At 39.0% G+C, this 22,718-nt stretch overlaps 1 protein-coding gene across 1 annotated transcript in view; it reads right to left on the bottom strand.

The window, feature by feature from the left end:
* Positions 1-17,439: 17,439 nt before the first annotated feature.
* LOC126481634 (uncharacterized) overlaps positions 17,440-22,718 on the bottom strand; it is an 81,600-nt gene continuing 76,321 nt past the window's right edge. The window contains exon 5 of the mRNA XM_050105532.1: positions 17,440-17,912. Coding sequence (XP_049961489.1) covers positions 17,513-17,912 — 400 coding nt within the window. The 3' untranslated portion in view covers positions 17,440-17,512. The remainder of the gene's footprint in view (positions 17,913-22,718) is intronic.

Here is a 22,718-nt window from a genome sequence, read left to right as displayed (position 1 = left end):
GAAATGGCATGGCAAGCCGTTCCACAGGACTACATCCAGTATCTCTACGATCGTCTCCATGGGAGAATGGCAGCCTGCATTGCTGCGAAAGGTGGATATACACTGTACTAGTGCCGACATTGTGCATGCTCTGTTGCCTGTGTGTATGTGCCTGTGGTTCTGTCAGTGTGATCATGTGATGTATCTGACCCCAGGAATGTGTCAATAAAGTTTCCCCTTCCTGGGACAATGAATTCACGGTGTTCTTATTTCAATTTCCAGGAGTGTACTTTGAGAATAACGTATGAAGATAATGCATATTTGAATTTTGGAAAAATAAATTTTGTAGGATTGTACTGCAAGAGAGATTCTGTAACTCCATTGTTACATAGTCTGTTGAGTCCATGTCTAGTGATTTTTTTCTCTTATTCTGTGTAGCATGTTCTTTGTTTCAAGTGTTTCGTAAAGGGAATTTGCTGGGAAGTCACAGCATGGATCTCCAATTATTCGAAGCATCCTCATGTCAACAGATAGAACTTTTTTTCTTTGATTAGATAACATCATCCATGCTCGAGATCCATATTCGAGAATGAGTTGGACAAATATTTTGTATGTGAGAAGTACTAGTACAAGGTAGTGGTTGTTCGGCTCCACATGTTCGGTATTTTATGAGATGTACTAAATTAAATCGTCTTTCAGCTGTTTAAGCATTTGAGAAATGTTTTTCTGAGAATTTAAGAGTTCATCTAGATAGATTCCGAGATGTTTTACGTTTGGTTGTGGAGTAATTTCTTGTCCACAAAGTCGAAAGTTGAGTTTGTGGGGGTCCTGTTGTTGGCGATTAGTAAGATTTCTATGTCTAAAAAGGAAGTTAACTTTTTGTTGGATTTAGGTCGTATTCTCCATTTACTCAGCTAGCTGATGTAGCTGTTGGACTGTTCATTGATTGCACTGCAGGTGGGTGCATGACACCAGTGAATGGTGTCATCCACATACAGGGCTATGTCTTCATTCCACCACCTGGATCTTAGAATGTCAGCGGTATACAGCGTATATAACAATGGGGAGATGACGGTGCTGTGAGGGACTCCCGCTTTGGAAATAAAGAAAAACTATTTTTGATGCCCTACTTGTACTTTACTTTTCTGTTTCCAATGAGATTAGCTATTAAGTGCCCTATTGATGGGAAATTGTATTTTAGCATTTTGTGACGAAATCCTGCATGCTACACCTTATTAAAACCATAAAGTCGTTTCTTCGGTGACTGTTTTGCCCATAATTCCCTTTAATTTATTCCAGAAGAGTGTGGGGTTAAGTGGGTCAAGTCCTTGTGACTCACTTTAACAATGTTTGCTCTGAATTGGCGAATTTCTGATCTGATTTGATTGTTGAGGTGGTTCCATTCAGTTTTTGCCCTTTCATTAGAATATCGTTTAATTTGTCCATATAATTTTCTTTTTTTCTTTAATTGGGTTAAGAATATGTTTAGGAAGCCCGTCCTTATGTTCTGTAATGGTTTTCTTTGCCCCATTGTTAGTGACAGCAGATTGCATCTTTTGGACGATTAGGTCAAAGTCTTCTGTAGTATTAATGCCTGTCAGGGGCTTTTTTCTTAAAAACTCTCTCCTGAAGTTCTCTGTATTAAGGTTGTTCGAGTCGATGAAAGTTTTGCTGTTGTGGTCCTCATTTAGATGTGGGTAACAGCTGTTGTTTTTGTGATGATGGGGAGGTGGTCACTGGAAATGCTATCACCTACTTCCACTTCACTGCAGAGACCAACAATTTATGGTGTGCAAATAATGTGATCAACTACAGAGGTTCCGCCGTGATTAATGAAAGTAGGTGAATTATTTTCAATGTGGATCAGATTGTTGTTTAGAGCTGCAATGAGGAGATTGCCGTTTTTGTTGTTGATTTTGTCACCAAGAACAGTGGATCTGCAATTAAGGCCTACTGTGATAATTGCTGGGCCCCATGTTGTTGTTGTGGTCTTCAGTCCTGAGACTGGTTTGATGCAGCTCTCCATGCTACTCTATCCTGTGCAAGCTTTTTCATCTCCCAGTACCTACTACAACCTACATCCTTCTGAATCTGCTTAGTGTATTCATCTCTTGGTCTCCCTCTACGATTTTTACCCTCCACGCTACCCTCCAATACTAAATTGGTGATCCCTTGATGCCTCAGAACATGTCCTACCAACCGATCCCTTCTTCTGGTCAAGTTGTGCCACAAACTTCTCTTCTCCCCAATCCAATTCAATACTTCCTCATTAGTTATGTGATCTACCCATCTAATCTTCAGCATTCTTCTGTAGCACCACATTTCGAAAGCTTCTATTCTCTTCTTGTCCAAACTATTTATCGTCCATGTTTCACTTCCATACATGGCTACACTCCATACGAATACTTTCAGAAATGACTTCCTGACACTTAAATCAATACTGGATGTTAACAAATTTCTCTTCTTCAGAAACGCTTTCCTTGCCATTGCCAGCCTACATTTTATATCCTCTCTACTTCGACCATCATCAGTCATTTTGCTCCCCAAATAGCAAAACTCCTTTACTACTTTAAGTGCCTCATTTCCTAATCTAATTCCCTCAGCATCACCCGACTTAATTAGACTACATTCCATTATCCTTGTTTTGCTTTTGTTGATGTTCATCTTATATCCTCCTTTCAAGACACTGTCCATTCCATTCAACTGCTCTTCCAAGTCCTTTGCTGTCTCTGACAGAATTACAATGTCATCGGCGAACCTCAAAGTTTTTATTTCTTCTCCATGAATTTTAATACCTACCCCGAATTTTTCTTTTTTTTCCTTTACTGCTTGCTCAATATACAGATTGAACAACATCGGGGAGAGGCTACAACCCTGTCTTACTCCCTTCCCAACCACTGCTTCCCTTTCATGTCCCTCGACTCTTATAACTGCCATCTGGTTTCTGTACAAATTGTAAATAGCCTTTCGCTCCCTGTATTTTACCCCTGCCACCTTTAGAAATTGAAAGAGAGTATTCCAGTCAACATTGTCAAAAGCTTTCTCTAAGTCTACAAATGCTAGAAACGTAGGTTTTCCTTTCCTTAATCTTTCTTCTAAGATAAGTCGTAAGGTCAGTATTGCCTCACGTGTTCCAGTGTTTCTACGGAATCCAAACTGATCTTCCCCGAGGTTGGCTTCTACTAGTTTTTCCATTCGTCTGTAAAGAATTCGTGCTAGTATTTTGCAGCTGTGACTTATTAAGCTGATAGTTCGGTAATTTTCACATCTGTCAACACCTGCTTTCTTTGGGATTGGAATTATTATATTCTTCTTGAAGTCTGAGGGTATTTCGCCTGTTTCATACATCTTGCTCACCAGATGGTAAAGTTTTTTCAGGACTGGCTCTCCCAAGGCCGTCAGTAGTTCCAATGGAATATTGTCTACTCCGGGGGCCTTGTTTCCACTCAGGTCTCTCAGTGCCCTGTCAAACTCTTCACGCAGTATCGTATCTCCCATTTCATCTTCATCTACATCCTCTTCCATTTCCATAATATTGTCCTCAAGTACATCGCCCTTGTATAGACCCTCTATATACTCCTTCCACCTTTCTGCTTTCCCTTCTTTGCTTAGAACTGGGTTTCCATCTGAGCTCTTGATATTCATAAAAGTCGTTCTCTTATCTCCAAAGGTCTCTTTAATTTTCCTGTAGGCGGTATCTATCTTACCCCTAGTGAGAGAGCTTTATTGGTAGATCCTCAGTGGGATGTACATAATATACAGTTTCAAAGAAGATTGGTTTCCCATATTCTCCTTCTATTTTTGAACAATTGCTTGGTGGGTGATCAGTTTTTCTGATAAATAAAGTTGCATAATGATCAGTTGTTTTCTATGAAAGATGGCGACTCCTCCTTGTGAATGTCAAAAGGACCCAAAGTCTTTCTGCTTTTTGTTGTCTTCTCTGATAGGTGCTAAAACTACTAAACTTTCTGATACACCACGTACAAATGTGGGAAGTATATCTGAATCCAGAAATTATGTATTCATGTATTATCTAGAAGGAATGTAATCATAAATAGGTCGCTATTGTCAGCTCAGTGCGTGTGTCGGTATGGGCCCATAGCAGCCAAATCACCGTGAGTTTCAAATAATTCCCAAAAATCGGAATTTCTCATGGCCACCTACTCATTAAGCAGTGTCTGATAAGAAATAGCTGATGGTAAAAAATTTCGAACTCTTCCAACGTGACCAAAGGCCTACCCTTCTCACATGGATGGAGTACCTTCATAAGCGAAGACATAATTGGTACACCACACCCACTTTCAGCAAGATAGGCAGAAATAACTGACACCACTGATTAGTTCACACAATCACCACTATGTGTGTATGGCTGTAAAATGTGAGACCCTGTTGTTAATTAAAGCCACATTATTTGCTTGCTGTGGATAAGTTTTTTAAAAGTATAAAATAGTAAATAAAGTGATAAGCATGTAAATTGTAAAATAAAGTTAATATAATTTGTCAACAGATCACACATGTAGACCGGTATGACATAACACTGGAACCAGCTTTGTAACAACTCTAAACAGCGGCCTCAGTGTGATGTCAAGCTTGGACAGGAAAAGTCCAGTTGGAACTCTGTGTATAATTATATAAGTGGATGCAATGTTTTAACTTACATTTGCTGGTAAGTATTTTGTTACACATAAAGCTCTGCAACTTTACTTATAGTAAGAAATGCATGTTCCTTATTTTAACTGGTTCTTATATGTCTTTTAACGCTGAAGATGACCATACAAGCACAGAAATCTGGATTTGCAATAAACATTATTTGCGACTGATTGCTGTACTCTTTATGGCTTGGGTAGTTCTCGATACATCCCAGCATTGAGGAAGAAATGAAGACGATATTTTGCCACATGGATCACAGGAAAACACATTTAGTTATGGATGCTAACCACTCTGAAACTAATTCTACGAAACTAACGTAATTTCTCACGGAAATGGTCCTCACTGTACCACTTGTCGTCTGCCTGTCACTCCATTTCTTGTGTCATTCCTCAGTTAATGCAGTCTCAACCTAACTATGAAGCGAATCTTGGCATGGAATATCATGGCTTCTGAGGCAAGACATGTCACAACTTATCTGATCAAGAAAATATACACTTAACGAAGACTCAAACAATTTTTATAAGGCAGTTCACTGCACCTCTCTTCACTTTATTTTTTCAATCTCATTTTCTTTCTACAAGCCGATAACATAGAAAACCATTTTCTTTATTAAATACTTCCAGCTTTTTCGTTTTGTTCATCTAGATACTGGAATTGTGAATAGTATTTCATTTCTCATGTGGGAGAACGCTACTAGGAAAATACGAGGCCCTGGTGCAATATTTGCAGTATATCACAAAAGCAAAGCAAATAACAAAATGAATATTAAGAAGAAAAAAGTGCAAAATACATTACTGCAATTGGAAAAGGGCCTACGCTTGAATGAGAATAGGTTATCTTCCAGTGTTAGTGGACGATGTCAAGGCCCCCTGTTACTCTACATGAGCATTCTGCAACTGAATTGTGATTTTAGAACTCCAAACTCGGCACAGTTAATTGGTCATGATGTCATTGACCTAATCGCTCATTTACATGCACACTGACTTACATGCAAGCACATGATGCACACCGACAACGAGCAGTCGATTTTGACCAAAATGCCACTTGAGTAAAGGTGGCTTAAAAGAAGAAATGGGAACGGCGGCTCCGAATTTCAATGAAGACAGCAACACCCTAGGAATAGGGGACAATACTACTGAAGTTTCTGTTGAAATTCGGATGGAACTTGATAGTTCAACAAAACTCCTGAAATGTGAGGAAGAATAACGAAGCCAGTATTAATGAAATGTTGCATATGCCTACTGAAATCAGACTTTACAAGTCATTTAGAATAAAATCTCATTCAATTCTGTTTGCAATTATAGAATGGTCAGACCGTGAATACATTATCCCCATTCACGCTGTTACGAAACGATCTGGGCTAGTTTGGACGCTGGAGAGATAAATAGAATCATCCTTCCATAAATTTGGAAGAGTTTGATAGTTGCCTCTTCATCTACAATTTCAACTTTTGCTCAGTATTTTTGCTTTTCTTCAATCACGATTTGTCTTTCCAACATTTGGTATGTTTCTACTGCAGTCAACTTCGATTAGCTGAAATAAATTCTTTCATCAGTCTCTTTCTATCTCCACTGTTGCATTTCGTATCTTTGGAGGTCGATTTAGGTCACCAAGCAATGGGAATCGTTCACAGTTTTTGGAACCGTGCGGTGCTGTAATCGAGTGTATTTTCACCTTTCGGGTCCTGATTTTCTTCTGGTTCCGTTCTGTTTAATTTGGAAGGCGGTCTGGCTTTATCTAGCGTTGGTGCAAACTGGTTCAGGGTTTCGGCAATCATATGAAAAATGGTTGAAATCTTTTCAGCTACTTGCCTTGGTGACAATTAGGCAAACATAGAGCATATATGAGAAGTGCGTTCTAAATATCTGCACAGTAAACTTGCAATTACTTCGAATCTATACTTGCAATGATATCCTCCTGCATGGTGAAATGGAAACTCTTAAGATGCTCACTTTTTGTTAAATGGAAGCTGATTGTAAGAGCAAATATTATCTTTTAAATCCATCATGCTGCTGATTGAAAATTATCATCCTCTGTAGCATTAAAAAAGAGTCATTGCCTGGTTATAAGTTGTGTATTAAGTGTATTTTGCTCTTTGTGAGAACTTATTTATGTTTGCTACTTTGAAGACTCATGAGGACTTTGTAAATCACTTGCATTATTTTGAGACCAATATACATACATATTTATAATTTTTCTGTGAAGTATTTTGTCCAATGTAAGCCATTTCATTTATTATCTTTTCTTAATGCAGCTACAGCTGTCATGCCACAATATTGTGAATTCTTGCTGCAGGTGACTTCATCAGAAAATGGTCAGATATGGCACAAACAGGTAACTAAATTAATTACATTCTACAATCACAAACCATCAGCAGTAAAAATTCTGTTCCTTTGACTTGAATTAAATGAAGCAGCAGAAGACTGTGTTTTTAAGATGTGTTTTGGAGTTAGTGGTCTAGGAAATTATTGGTTTGCCGCACGGGGTACCCATGCAGTCTCAGGTGCCTTGCCATGGTTCGCACTTCTCCCCCCATCGGAGGCTCAAGTCCTCCCTCAGGCATGGATGTGTGTGTGTGTGTTGTCCTTAGCGTAAGTTAAAGTTAGACTAAGTAGATTGTAAGCCTAGGGACTGATGACCTTAGCAGTTTGGTCCCACAAATTTCCATTTCCAAGTATTGGTTTCAGTTTTCTCTCAATACTAGATTCAGTGAGTACAAATAATAGGGAATGCCCTCCTTTGCACTGCTTGGGACCTTAACAGAAAGCAAACAAACTGTAATTTTTGGTTAGCTTATTTGTTATTTAATGTTTGTTCATTTAGCTACACAAATTTCATTTTTTTGTACATACATCAAGTAAGCATGTTTGCCTGTCACTATTCTACATATGCACCTTAATCCTTGTTCCATAGATCATGAATACGACATTTTGTTATGATGTGGAATGTGTCACTTTAACATAAGTTTTCTTTACATAAATTAATTAATTAATTAATTATTTTTACAGTTACTACTTCATATCTAAGAATTCATCTATTGAGTGGGAGTTGTCAGTCAGAAATACTTTAATTTGATTTTAAATGTTGGTTGGCTATCTGTCAGACTTTAAACACTTTTTTGCAAATGACCAAAGATTTTTGTGGCAGCATAATTCACCTATTTCTGTGCCAAAGTGAGACTTAATCCACAGTAATGAATATCATCCTTTCTTCTAGTGTTGTAGCTATGCACTTCGCTGTTATTTTTGAATTGGGATGGGTTATTAATGACAAATTTCATAAGTGAATGTACAGGGCTATTACAAATGATTGAAGCGATTTCATAAAATCACTGTAGCTCCATTCATTGACATATGGTCGCGAAACACTACAGACACGTAGAAAAAATCATAAAGTTTTGTTCGGCTGAAGCCGCACTTCAGGTTTCTGCCGCCGGAGCGCTCGAGAGCGCAGTGAGACAAAATGGCGACAGGAGCCGAGAAAGCGTATGTCGTGCTTGAAATGCACTCACATCAGTCAGTCATAACAGTGCAACGACACTTCAAGATTAAGTTCAACAAAGATCCACCAACTGCTAACTCCATTCGGCGATGGTATGCGCAGTTTAAAACTTCTGGATGCATCTGTAAGGGCAAATCAACGGGTCGGCCTGCAGTGACCGAAGAAAAGGTTGAACGCGTGCAGGCAAGTTTCACGCATAGCCCGCGGAAGTCGACGCATAAAGCAAGCAGGGAGCTAAACGTACCACAGCCGACGGTTTGGAAAATCTTACGGAAACGGCTAAAGCAGAAGCCTTACCGTATACAGTTGCTACAAGCCCTGACACCCGATGACAAAGTCAAATGCTTTGAATTTTCGGCGCGGTTGCAATAGCTCATGGAAGAGGATGCGTTCAGTGTGAAACTTGTTTTCAGTGATGAAGCAACATTTTTTCTTAATGGTGAAGTGAACGGACACAATGTGCGAATCTGGGCGGTAGAGAATCCTCACGCATTCGTGCAGCAAGTTCGCAATTCACCAAAAGTTAACGTGTTTTGTGCAATCTCACGGTTTAAAGTTTACGGCCCCTTTTTCTTCTGCGAAAAAAACGTTACAGGACATGCGTATCTGGACATGCTGGAAAATTGGCTTATGCCGCAACTGGAGACCGACAGCGCAGACTTCATCTTTCAACAGGATGGTGCTCCACTGTACTTCCATCATGATGTTCGGCATTTCTTAAACAGGAGATTGGAAAACCGATGGATTGGTCGTGGTGGAGATCATGATCAGCAATTCATGTCATGGCCTCCACGCTCTCCCAACTTAACCCCATGCGATTTCTTTCTGTGGGGTTATGTGAAAGATTCAGTGTTTAAACCTCCTCTACCAAGAAACGTGCCAGAACTGCGAGCTTGCATCAACGATGCTTTCGAACTCATTGATGGGGACATGCTGCGCCGAGTGTGGGAAGAACTTGATTATCGGCTTGATGTCTGCCGAATCACTAAAGGGGCACATATCGAACATTTGTGAATGCCTAAAAAAACTTTTTGAGTTTTTGTATGTGTGTGCAAAGCATTGTGAAAATATCTCGAATAATAAAGTTATTATAGAGCTGTGAAATCGCTTCAATCATTTGTAATAACCCTGTATGTATTGTGAAGGTACTGTGAATATCCAGAGTTCCTTAAATAAATGTCTGCAAGGTGATCTTGGGTGGGCTCCAGCTATTATTCTGATTACACACTTTTGTGCAATGAATACTTTCTCTCTTAATGACGAATTGCACCAAAATATGATGCCATATGAAAGCAGTGAACGAAAATAGGCATAGTGAAACGTCCCCTTTGAACAATTATACAGGACTGTGCTTAAACTGACACACAATATTTTGTTAGCGCAACGCAATCTGACTTTCAATAATCCCTACAAAAGAATGGGCCCTGACTAACAGTAAACTATACCTTTCACAAATCACTTACCTCACAAAAATCTTCGCTACTAAAGCTACTGCAATACAGCGAGAGCCACTACTGCCAGCTAAATAAAAGATTCAAACTATGGAAGGCACTAACTACTGATAGGGATAGTTAGCAAATGAAAGATATTAATAGAGAACAAACAATGTATTTACCTTGATATCATCATATATAAATATAGCAGTTCATGACAAATTTCAAAACTCCGCCATCTCTCTCCCCACATCCACCACTGCTGGCGGCTCACCTCCAACTGCGCAACGCTACGCGCTGTTCACAGGCAGCTGCCTAACACTACAATGGCGAGTATTACAACAATGCAAAGCAGCCACAGACTGCACACAGCACAGCCAGTGATTTTCATACAGAGGTGGCGTTACCAATAAAAAAACCTAAACAGCCTACTTACATAGCCCCCTTGCTCCCTACAAGAAAATTTTACAAATTTTTTTGGGCATTGGCCAATACATATTTGTTAAAATTTTTTTTCACAATTACAATAACAAAGATATCAAATGCACACACTTATTGATACAATGTTGGTCAAAAGCTAAAATTTTCTCACAGTCTATAAAGATAGTCCTGATTCATCACAGTAAAATAGCAGTGTTTTTCTCAAAGTCTGAGCTGTAAAAGAAAATGCACACAGAAGTAGTGGATTTCCATGCTGTCTTGAAGAAGTAGTGTTGTCCTTCCAACGGAAAGACAGTGCTGACTCTCGACATGCTGACAGAGCAAACCCACTGCAGAGTCATTCGAAGTTTTGAAGAGTATTGGTAGGTAGGTCATCACAGAGCAGACCCACTGTAGTCCTGGTATAGATTACGGTATTGGTGGGCCACCAGAGGTGCAGACCCACTGCAGTCCTTGTAGAAATAATGGTACTGGTGCCAGGGTCGCCTATGTAAGTAGGCTGTTTAGGTTTTTTTATTGGTAACGCCACCTCTGTATGAAAATCACTGGCTGTGCTGTGTGCAGTCTGTGGCTGCTTTGCATTGTTGTAATACTCGCCATTGTAGTGTTAGGCAGCTGGCTGTGAACAGCGCGTAGCGTTGCGCAGTTGGAGGTGAGCCGCCAGCAGTGGTGGATGTGGGGAGAGAGATGGCGGAGTTTTGAAATTTGTCATGAACTGCTATATTTATATATGATGATATCAAGGTAAATACATTGTTTGTTCTCTATTAATGTCTTTCATTTGCTAACTATCCCTATCAGTAGTTAGTGCCTTCCATAGTTTGAATCTTTTATTTAGCTGGCAGTAGTGGCGCTCGCTGTATTGCAGTAGCTTTAGTAGCGAAGATTTTTGTGAGGTAAGTGATTTGTGAAAGGTATAGTTTACTGTTAGTCAGGGCCCATTCTTTTGTAGGGATTATTGAAAGTCAGATTGCGTTGCGCTAACAAAATATTGTGTGTCAGTTCAAGCACAGTCCTGTATAATTGTTCAAAGAGGACGTTTCAATAGTAGGCTAATTTACTGATAATGTTATCACCAAAATTTGAAAAAATCCTATTAGCATAAGTAGCTGAGCCTAACCCTTTCATCAGATAATCGATGTGTTTCTTCCAATTCAATTTCTCATCAATGCACACACCCATAAATTTTGAGTATTCTACCTTAGCAATAGACTTCTGTTCATAGTCTATATTTATCAATGGTGTTATGCCATTTACTGTACAGAATTGTATAAACAGTGTTTTCTCAAAACTTGGTGAGTCATTTGCAGAGAACCACTTAATAATTTTCTGAAAGACATTATTTGCAATTTCCTCAGCTGATTCTTGCTTCTTGGGTGTGATTACAATACTTGTATCATCAGCAAAAAGAACTAACTTGGCATCTTCATGAATATAGAGTGACAAGAAGTTAATATATATTAAGAACAATAAGGGATCCAAGACTGAACCCTGTGGGACATCATTCTTGATACTTACCCAGTTATTGGACTCTGCTAGTTTTTGTAGACTATCTGTACTGTTAATTTCAACTTTCTAAATTCCTCCAGTTAAGTATGAATTAAACCATTTGTTCACTGTCCCACTCATACCACAATACTTAAGCTTATCTAGAAGAATTTCATGATTCACACAATCAAAAGCCTTTGAGAGATTAAAAAATATCCCAATGGGTGATGTTTGGTTATTCATTGCATTTAATATTTGATCAGTGAAAGCATATATAGCATTTTCTGTTGAAAAGCTTTTCTGAAAACCAAACTAACATTTTGTTAGTACTTCATTTTTACAAATATTTGATGCTACTCTTGAATACATTACTTTTTCAAGAATTTTGGATAAAGCTGTCAGAAGTGAGATTGGGCCGTAGTTGTTAGCATCAGATCTATCCCCTTTTTTATGCAATGGTTTAACAATAGCATATTTCAGTCTATCTGGAAAAATTCCCTGTTTCAGTGAGCTACCACATATGTGGCTGAGAATGCTACTTATTTGTTGGGAACAATGTTTTAGTACTCTGTTGGAAATGGCATCAATGCCATGCAATCTTTTACTTTTGAGTGAATTCATTATTTTCCTATGGTGGTTTAAATTTCAGTTTTATCAAATTGTGTAGGTACTACCTCTTCCATATACCGCCTTGCATTTTCTAATGAATAGCTGGAACCTATTTTGTCTACAGGACTTAAAAATGATTATTAAAATGTTTTCTACTTCTGACTTCTTGTTAACAAACTGTCCGTTGTGTTTGATAGAAATACAGTCTTCCTATACTCTCTGTTGCCCTGTTTCCCTTTCAAAAATATTCCAAATTGTTTTAATTTTATTATCAGATGTACTAATCTCAGACATAATGCACATATTTCTGGACTTTTTAATAACTTTTCTTAATACAGGGCAGTAGTTTTTATAATGTTTCATTGTTTTGGGATCATTACTCCTCCTAGCTATAAGATACATTTCCCTTTTATAGTTTCAAGATTTTTCATCCCTTTAGTAAGGCATGGTTTTTTACATGGCTTCTTACAGCTATATTTCACTGTTTTCTTAGGGAAACTGTTTTCAAATATGCTCACAAAGGTATCATGAAATAGGTTAAATTTGAAATTAGCATCATGTTCCCTGTACACCTCTTCCCAGTCTAACTGTTGCAAGCTTTCCCTAAAATTTTGAAGATTTAAACTGTTAATAGAACACACTATTTTGGAGGACTGTTTTGCATTACTGTATGGAGCAATATCATATACTGCAACTAGCTGTGCATCATAATCAGACAGACCATTCTTAACAGGAAAAGTTTTTATTTGATTAAATTTATCTTGGTCTATGGAAACGTTATCTATCAGTGTGCTGCTTTCCTGTACCACCCGAGTAGGAAAATCAATAACTGATATCAAATTGAAACAACCAAGTAATACTTCAAAGTCAAGCTTTCTATCTGACTCTTTCAGAACATCTACGCTGAAACCCCCACAAACAATAATAACTTGCTTTCCTTTGTCTGACAGATAGCACATCAAAGAATCCAGGTTTTTCAAAATAGTTGAAAGTTTCCCACTGGGAACCTATACACGGCTACAATTATAAAAGTGCCTTTATTTAGTTTAAGCTCACATGCACATGCTTCTATGTGTTGCTCTATGCAAAATGTTTTCCAAATTTTTCACAGTATGACTGATTTTAACATATATGGCAACTCCTCTCTCAATAGTGTCTCTACTTACATTTGCTGAAAGCTTATATCCACTTACATTTACCATTTCCATACCTGTGACTATATGATGTTCAGACAGGCATAGTACATCTATCTCACCCTCAGTTTCTAAATCTTCTATACAAACAAGAAGCTCATCTACTTTGTTTTTTAATCCCCTGATAGTCTGATGCAATATATTAACCTTATTTTTTACTGTGCTTTTATGTGAGTCTTGTGACATACTAACATTATTTTTAACTGTACTGTTATGAGAATCTTGTGATATTTTCACATCACTAGAACCTGCCTGTCTGAACCTTTCACTAATCTAAGTTGCAATCAATGTAGGATGACTGGATACTGATCTTAACCGAAAAAAGTACTCCCATGAGTTTCAGTGCCCCCCCCCCCCCAAAGATTTTGCTATCATTCCAGCCAGTTTACCCTTCCATTACCTATTGAGATGCAGGCCATGTCTTGTGAAGTCCCACCTACCAATACCATCAACAGGAACCAAACCTAAGCTTGACAAAGAAGCCACCTGAAGCAGCTGATATAGCTCCATATTGATCCTCCTGATAGAGCTGTTCAATTGGGGCTGGTCATACTGCATGAAAGCAGGAACCAAGCCAACATTTGTATGGTTTGTTGCAGTGCTATTTTTACCAGGTCACACTCAATATTGTAGCACTGATCCCTATCAATACTGTTTCCCTCTCCACCCACTACCACAACATGATTTTGCTTTGTAAAACCTTTGCACAATGATCCTACATCCTCTATCACTTGGCTAAGACATGCACTGAGCTTGAAAATACTTGTGACCTGGTACCTGTTACCTAATTTTTCCTGCAAAATCTGGCCCACACCTCTTCCATGGCTACTACCTAACAACAGAATTTTCCTCCTACTTTCTACTTTTTTGCAACAATTGGTCTCTTTTAAATATTTGCAGTCAGCATTTCCATTTCTTTTCTGGGGTGTAAAAGTTCATATGTTACTGCCTAGCTTAGTAGATTAGGACTCTACTTAACTACTCAAGGTAGTAGCTGGTTTTTAACAGACAGACAGACAGACACACACACACACACACACACACACATACACACACACACACACACACACACACACACACACACACACACACACACATCCTTACATCTGGGTGCCTACACTATGTTATAGAGCATGGGTTTTTATCGTTGCTTTACAGCCACAAATTCTTTAATTTAAAGTGTAATCTTGTAGTGTCACCAGCTTTCTTCTGGTGATGCCTGAGATGAAAGAATTTATCAGTCTTCTGATTCAGGACTATTGCAAATCATTGCTCTTAGTGTTTTATCAAGCAGTGGGTAAAACATACATTTTTGTGTGTCATATGGTATACTTATTGCTTTCTCCTGACTGCTTTACAGCACCAGTTTGTGTCATTTAATAGCAATGCCTATAAGCTTTCACATTAATTTTTCATTTCATGCTGTCACTACTCTCCATACATATTAATGTACCACGAGTAGACAGTAGTGTAAGATGATGGTGTCTTCTGTGGTTTTGGGTATATTTCATTTAATGGTGAAGATTAACATGAATCTCTTGTACAATGTGTTACATGATTCATATATTTCATTTTGTAAACATTGTGTCTGTAAAAATCTTAGATCTTAAAATTAAGATAATGGGAGGTAGGTTTCTAAATATGTTTGTGTAACAAAACATAAAGAGACTGAAAAGATGATGAGTGAAATTTATTGGCCAACTATTTTTCATATAGTTCATGAGATACTTCTTAAAGCATATAATTCACACTGTGACAAAAATGAAATGTTATGTAGTTAATAATTCAATGTTTTTTTTCTAGATTTGCAAATTTTGATCAGTGGAAACAAATTTGTTTTTATATAATGGTAACAGCTATTTGCAACAGTGGATTTTCCTTGCCTTCATGATGATTTAAGCGAATATGTCTAGATGTAGAAATATTTGTATAGCAACAACTTTGTAAATAAGTACACATATTTATAAAGATTCTTTACCAATAGAGTGATTGTAAAATACATAGGAGAGCACTGTAATGAAGTAGACATTATCGTTTTGAAAATTGGTAACAGTGTTGATGATCTTGCATTAATATTCTATCATGCACTAAGCAAGTTCAGGCACATCACAGACCTGCATTATCCAGAGGGATAGATTGGTGTGCATGTTTTGTAGTAAACTAAGAAGGCCACAGATGAGAGTTTCATTAAGTTTGATTAAAACACCTGTTTTGAGTTCTGAAATCTTTAGCTGAGGCATTGTTTCTAAATAAATTGGTGCTCTAATACATCACATCTTTAAGCACATAGCGGCGCATGATGTCAGCAACATACACAAGATCCTGAAGTAAATTGTCAGTTAATAAGTGAAATATTTTAGTTCACTAAGTGAGGTAATTTCTGGGATGAACTAAAGTAAAGGCAGTTACAAGCAGGGACAGGTATTTCTGATAATAATAAAAGCTTAAAATAAAATAAAAATAATTATAGACAAAATGGAAAGAAAATATGAAACAACAAAAAATGTTTACTATAAAATTCATGTCAGCAAATGCAAAAAAAGGATTACATGCTAGTTAAACCAAAACACCCATATGGAAGTGAATGCTTATTACCAACATATAAAAAGAACAACTAAAAGTAGTGGAGAGGGTAATCTTGAGGAAAATTCCATGTCCATTATAAAGCAAAGACTCTTGAAATTTAAGAACTAATGATGAAGTATATCGAAATATAGAAAACATGACAGAAATATTAAAGAAAGGAAGACTGAAATATCCGGGAAATTGACCAGGTTAGATGACAATAGGCTGACAAAACTGATGTCCAAGTAACTCTGGAAATATATATTAACAACAAGTTGGATCTGAGAAGTTGAAAAATAATTAGATATACACCACATAAAATCAGAAGAAACAGCAGAAAGAGATATTGTCAAAAGAGTTAAATTTGGAATTCCAACAGAGAAATGTAAAATGGTGTGAAGCCAGAGACATGGTGCAAAGATGAAATAGTATTGGAAGAAAGCAATAGAGGAAATAAGGCTTATTGTTATGTAGGTAATAAAATGAGAATTAAAACATGTGAAAGATTAACAGATGAAATTATAACAGACATAGGAATTAAACAAAGAGACTCATAAAGCCCACAGCTTAATAATGAACCACATTATTGATGCCATAAGAAGAAAACCAAGAAATGAAATGGGAAACAAAAGGATAAACATTACATGTGTTGATGATAATACTATAATGACAGCGAATGATGAGAATAATTTACAAATGTTACTTCACCAATTTAATAAAAGCACTACACAATATAACATGCAAATCTCATCTAAAAACAATGGATATAGTAATATAAAAAAGCTAAGCAACAAAGGGTAACTGGATACCTGCAAAATACTGTATGGAGAAACAATTTTATGACAACTGAGGGGCATCCTGTTATGACATGCTGCAAAAAACGAAAATGGAAAATATAAAACAAACATTATGGGGGTGGATATGAAGTTGCTAAGACAGATTTTGGAATACAAGATATAAATAAATGGATAAAGACAAGGAAAAGTAACTGGAAGGACCATGTAGAAAGGATGGACCGACAGGACTAGTTAAAATTTTTAATTATAGATGACTGCAAGGGAAATACGTGCATGGACGATCACCCCAGAGATATAACAGCAGTTGTCCCAGTAAATCCACAGTACACCAACATAATGAGGATAGCAAACAGAGGGCAATCCTAGTCAGCAGAAGAAGAAGAGGAAGAAGGAACTGAAATTATCATGTGGTCCTTAGTTGGCCAAAAAAGAAGGAAAAAATAATCAAAATAAATAAATAAATGTAATATAAGTCCTCTAGTTTAAACATTTTTCAATGTGTGCATGTAATTTTAATGGAATAAACTCTGTAAGTGTAGTTGTAAGTAAGGCTAAAAAGCTAATTCATGTGACCTCAATTATTAGGAGACTCCGTATGGTTGGCATAACAGCCATTCTTTTCCATTTGCTCAGTGTCACGTCTCTTCACAAATAAATAATGTTGTACATTAGGTTTAGAGACTTGTAAAGATGTTTATTGATTCGACAACAGACACACAAGAACATAAGCTGCAGAGAAATGAAGAGCTCTAAAATTAATGTACTGAACTAATAGAATCCAGATGCAGCAAAAGGATGTGTGTCGATAGTAAGGTGATTGCCGTTAAATCTGAACGTCAGTGGCTTCTGTGTGTACTCAGAAAACGGTCTTGCCAGCAAACCGGGACTGTGGGGAGGTGGCCTTCTTGAGGGCAGAGCGGCGAGGCATCTCGTCTAGTGGCGGCGGTTCGCGGCGCAGTGCGTCCTTGGCGTGCGGCGGCGAGCGCCCCAGGTATGGGGGTTCCCGTGCCAAACGCGAGGGTTCCCGCGCCAGCTGTGGGGGTTCCCGTGACAGCTGTGGGGGCTCTCGCGACAGTGACTCATTGTCGTAGTCGGGCTCCGGGATGGCGTTAGTGCGTGGGCGGCCAGGCGGTGGTGGGCCCAGGCGGAAGGGCCGTGGGATCTCCACTGTCGGCGCAGAGCGAAAGGACGACCAGGGCAGTGGCCGCGGCGCTGTGCCCACCACCGGCGACTGCACGGCCCACGGCGACGACACCCTGCGAGCAGAGCACACTACATGAGCAGCTGATAAATGACGACACGTTTGCTTGTTGGTGGCCGCTATATAGGCTCACAAAATACACTGCCTGTAAAAAACAAGTGAAGCACCCAGAAGATATGGCAGAATGTGTAGTGTAGCTTTGTGCACGTACACACCATCAGTGGGTAAGTAAATGATTAGAGCTGCAGCACAGGTAGAATGGCCATCAGAGAGTATTAGAGTTGTTCAGATTTAGTGTTGTTACCAGGCCTGGTAAGGTATAGAAGACACACAAACAGCATCAGATGTTGAGAGATCACTGTGAAAGATGCGGAGATGCCATTTACTCTTGTGACAAAGCATTGCCACAGTCTGAAATCGACCTCATTGTGGGTCTCCATAGAATCGTACAATATCCAGATTTGTGAGGCATTTGGATGTGAAAGTGGCCTGATGTGGGACTGCAAGCGAACATGAGACTCGTCTGGTTGAAAATATCTGACCTTCCCAAAAAGAAGATCGTTGTATTGTGTACCAAGTACATTCATAACCCCTTCACATTTGTGCCTGCCATTAGATAATAAGTAATGGCTCCCTGTAATATTCCGTGTCGTACCTCACCATTGGTTGAAGGTTAGTAACAGCCAGATTGTAGTTAATAACAAAACATTGACAACTGCATCTGGAATGGTGCCATGACCAGGAAGCATGGTGAATGGCATCACACTGTGCTCAGCAATGACTGTCATAGTCGAGTATGGTGGAGACCTGCGAAGAGATTAAATTCTTCCAATGTTTTGGCGAGGCATAATGCTGTTACTCATGATGTGATGGTGTAGGGAGCTATGAGATACGTTTTCAGGTTGCAACTGGTAATGACTGGGAAAACTTTGACGGCACAACGGTATGTCACGGATATCATGCTTCCTCATATGCACCTCTCATGCAACAGTATCATGGTGCCATTTTTCAACAGGATAAAGTTCATCCATGCATCCCACATCTGTCTATGAAGTGTACATACGATGCTCAAAATCCTAGATCTGTTCCCAAAAGAATATATGTGGGACCAGCCAAGATGTCAACTCCATCCATATCGCAGTATCCAGGTTATCAAGGAGCAGTTACAATGTTTGTGGTCCAGCTCGCTTCAGGAGGGGATAAAACAGCTTCATGCTACCCTTGCCAACCCAGTCGGTGCACGGTTCCTCACCAGAAAGGCTGCAACATCACACTGATAAATGGGCTGCCAAGTTCTTTCTATACTTGACTCGTTTTTATAATCACTGCAATAACTTCACATAACTTGTTTCATTTCGTTTCCACCTCCTCTACGGGGCGCTTCGCCTTTTTTTTTTTTTTTTTTTTTTTTTTTTTTTTTTTTTTTTTTTTTTTTTTGCCAAGCCTTGTATTAGTCACACCTCGAAAGTGGTTTTTATGCGCCAGTCAGCCTGAAATCTGTTCTGTACTCTAAGTCTATTTAGAGACGTGACACAGTGGTAGAAACGATACATCGCATTTCGACGTGCCCATCACCACACAGTGAATTAAGTTCCCCGACTTATTGATGTGCTGATGCAGGCCGACCAAAGTGTCTCCAAGGAATGAAGAACCACCCGCTGCCATGTAACACATGGTATGAACGAATGGCGGTCACAAAAAAAAGTCTTAACGACAGTGCGCGGAGAAAAGCGTCACACCTTGTCAATAACAATTGCTTTCAAAACCTAGAGGAACTGTTGTTGTCAGAGAATACAGGTCCAGGTATTTTACAACCCATGACTTGGACCCGCTCACGTCTTCCTTGCATGCACAGAACAGCACACTTACAGAGGGTGAACAAGTATACGAAAACTAGACACAGTACCTTGCTTAATACGGTGAAGGAAACCAGTCGGCATTCGAAACAGCTTCCAGTTCTCTCTGAAAGGCTAAACACAGGTCCTGTATGGTTTTCAAGGAAATCTTGGTCCTGTAAAATATCGGCAAGTTCAGGCAACGATGAACAATGTTGATAGTGATCACGTTCCCTTCTATTCAAACTAGACCACAAAGGCTGAGTAATATTGAGATCTGGTGATTGAGGTGGCCAAGGGGATGGGAAAATTCTTCCTCGTGCTCACCAAACCAGTCCTGGACGATGCGAGATGCGTGAGCAGGGGTCCTGTCGCCTTCGAACACGGCATCAGCATTGGGGAAAAAAAGCATTACACTGTGGGATGGACATGATCAGCCAAGATAGTAACACAATCCTTGGCTGTAATGGAATACCACGATGTTTCTGCCTAAATTATCACCAAAACCCCTCCATGTTTCACTGTTGTGTCGTAAACTCTACCAGAAGTTGGAAACCGTGTGAAGCAAGACTCATCCGGCCAGTTCACTTTTTTCCATTGCTCCAGCGTTAAGATTTTCTGGTTTCGCCACCACGTTTGATCTGTTACTGGCATTTGCATCACTGATGAGTGGTCTTGGAGTTCCAGTTCAAATGGCTCTGAGCACGATGCGACTTAACTTCTTAGGTCATCAGTCGCCTAGAACTTAGAACTAATTAAACCTAACTAACCTAAGGGCATCCATGCCCGAGGCAGGATTCGAACCTGCGACCGTAGCGGTCGCTCGGCTCCAGACTGTAGCGCCCAGAACCGCACGGCCACAACGGCCGGCAGTTCCAGTTTGCCCTGATATTCCTCGCTTATGGAATGACCTTCGTGTTGTTTTGGTACTGACAGATGTGACGTCTCCTGGCAAGACATTCACAAAATGGTTGAAATACATGTGAAAAAAAGAAACATTTATCTGTATTATTATTATTATTATTATTATTGTTTCATTTCTGTATGAACGGTTGTCGATTATGTAGACTCTGTAAAAAAAGAAATAATCTTTTTTCATTTTTATTTTTGTGCAATAATTATGTATCTATATTTTGCAAATAACGTCTGTGGTCGGCGAGTATAGATTCGAAGCAGACAATGATAATTAAAAAAGATAAAAAGGATGCATATTAAATTGCCTATAAATAGTGAAGGTTAAAAGATTACTCTCTCCGTCTTCTTGCAGCCGTTCAAGTTGTAAGAGCCTGTATCGCTCAATTGAGTGCTTGGTTAGCTTTCTTTTGTTCCTTGTTTGAGAAAGACGCCATTGGAGGCTGACGAATGAAAAAGGTGTGTACTTTAAATTTATGTTGATTTTTGAATACAGAAATTGTTAAAAATACTTTTAATAATTTGTTGCTAGCTTGCCCAATATTTCATTCCACATTTTTTGTCGTTTTCAGCATATTTAGAATTTTTTATGACGTAGAGCTGTGCAGCGATCGCGGGAGCCACTGTTGCGGCAAATTCAAATTAAATTGAATGAAAGCAGTTTTCCCGCAACTAAGCAGGCAGGTAACGGTACATTAAAATTATTTCTTTCAGCTTACCAGAGACCTGAGAAGTGAATGGTCGATTTTATTATGTCATTTTCGGGTGGACAAGGGCAACTGCTATTACAATATCAGTGACGTAAATAATTTAAGTAAATCAGAGCAATAAAATTTTACTTGTTTGATATCAAAGACGGCTTTGATGAAACCTGTTCTGGCTAATAATACAAAAACCAAATTTAATTTTTAGTTTCATGCTCTCGTGTTAGTAGTGGCAATCAATAGTTCGTATATTAAAATATTCACTGCAGCTTTTACGTTTAGCGAACATAGCATACTGTAACTTCTGTACGTGTAATAAGAGTAATTGCCGGCCTGTGTGGCCGTGCGGTTCTAGGCGCTTCAGTCTGGAACCGCGTGACCGCTACGGTCGCAGGTTCGAATCCTGCCTCGGGCATGGATGTGTGTGATGTCCTTAGGTTAGTTAGGTTTAGTCGCATAGTGCTCAGAACCATTTTAACCAATAAGAGTAATTTTCAGTGCATTTCAGAGATGAAAGTAGAGAAGGACATGCTTAATTTCGTAATTAGTTACAGTACTGATAACGTGTTTCATTTCTAACAAGCCAGGTCAGGGTTATATAAAAATAGTTTGCAAATTAAAGATCATACGTGCACAGCAGGAAATCTTTTAGTGTTGTGCGAATCCCCACGTAATAGATCAAGGTGCACAAAGTTAAAATATTTTCAACTGCAGAAACTAATCGTGAGAATAGCATTTTATCTGTTGTGCTCGCAACAATAAGCAATATACAGTTAATTAAAATATTATGCCATATAAACTGCATATAAAGTCAAAAGCGCGGTGGGGACTACGCGATACAGAGCTCGCCGTCGCGACGTTCTGTTCTGCAGTGACTTTTGCAGCCGTAGTCTTCTTATTTTTCGTCACTTCTTCAGTGACTGCCTGTCATCATTACTCAACGCACACTTCCGTCAGCGTTTAGATTTAACGGATGATCTTTTCCCGGTTTCCCTGTATGCTGTAAAATTTTCGACACAGTGCCTCTGGTAACACCAAAAATTCGCCTACCTTGGTTACGGAAGCACCCAACATACGAGCAACAGTAATTCGTCCACGTTCGAATTGACTCAGCTCCGGCATTATGTTTCCACAACTATACAGAACACTCGTCTGACCATGACTGATACTTACAACGTATTGAGGGCATTACATAAGTGCCGTTCGTGGTCAAATACATCATCGCAACGTGAAGGCTTGGCTAGCGTCTATATGTTCAGCCATGCCTTTCTCCCGGTGTTTTGTTTCCATGTTTTTGCCAATCTCTGTGCGTTATTGTTAAGACGAACACTTAAGGCACCCTATCGCACCTTCACTGCCCCACTAAATCACCTGACCTTAATCCCATAGAAAATGTCTGGAACTACCGGG

The sequence above is a fragment of the Schistocerca serialis genome, chromosome 5, assembly GCF_023864345.2.
Source record: "Schistocerca serialis cubense isolate TAMUIC-IGC-003099 chromosome 5, iqSchSeri2.2, whole genome shotgun sequence".
In the NCBI taxonomy this organism is placed as follows: domain Eukaryota; kingdom Metazoa; phylum Arthropoda; class Insecta; order Orthoptera; family Acrididae; genus Schistocerca; species Schistocerca serialis.
The sequence above is the reverse complement of the archived record's forward strand: the minus strand, read 5'-3'. Positions and strand labels throughout refer to the sequence as shown.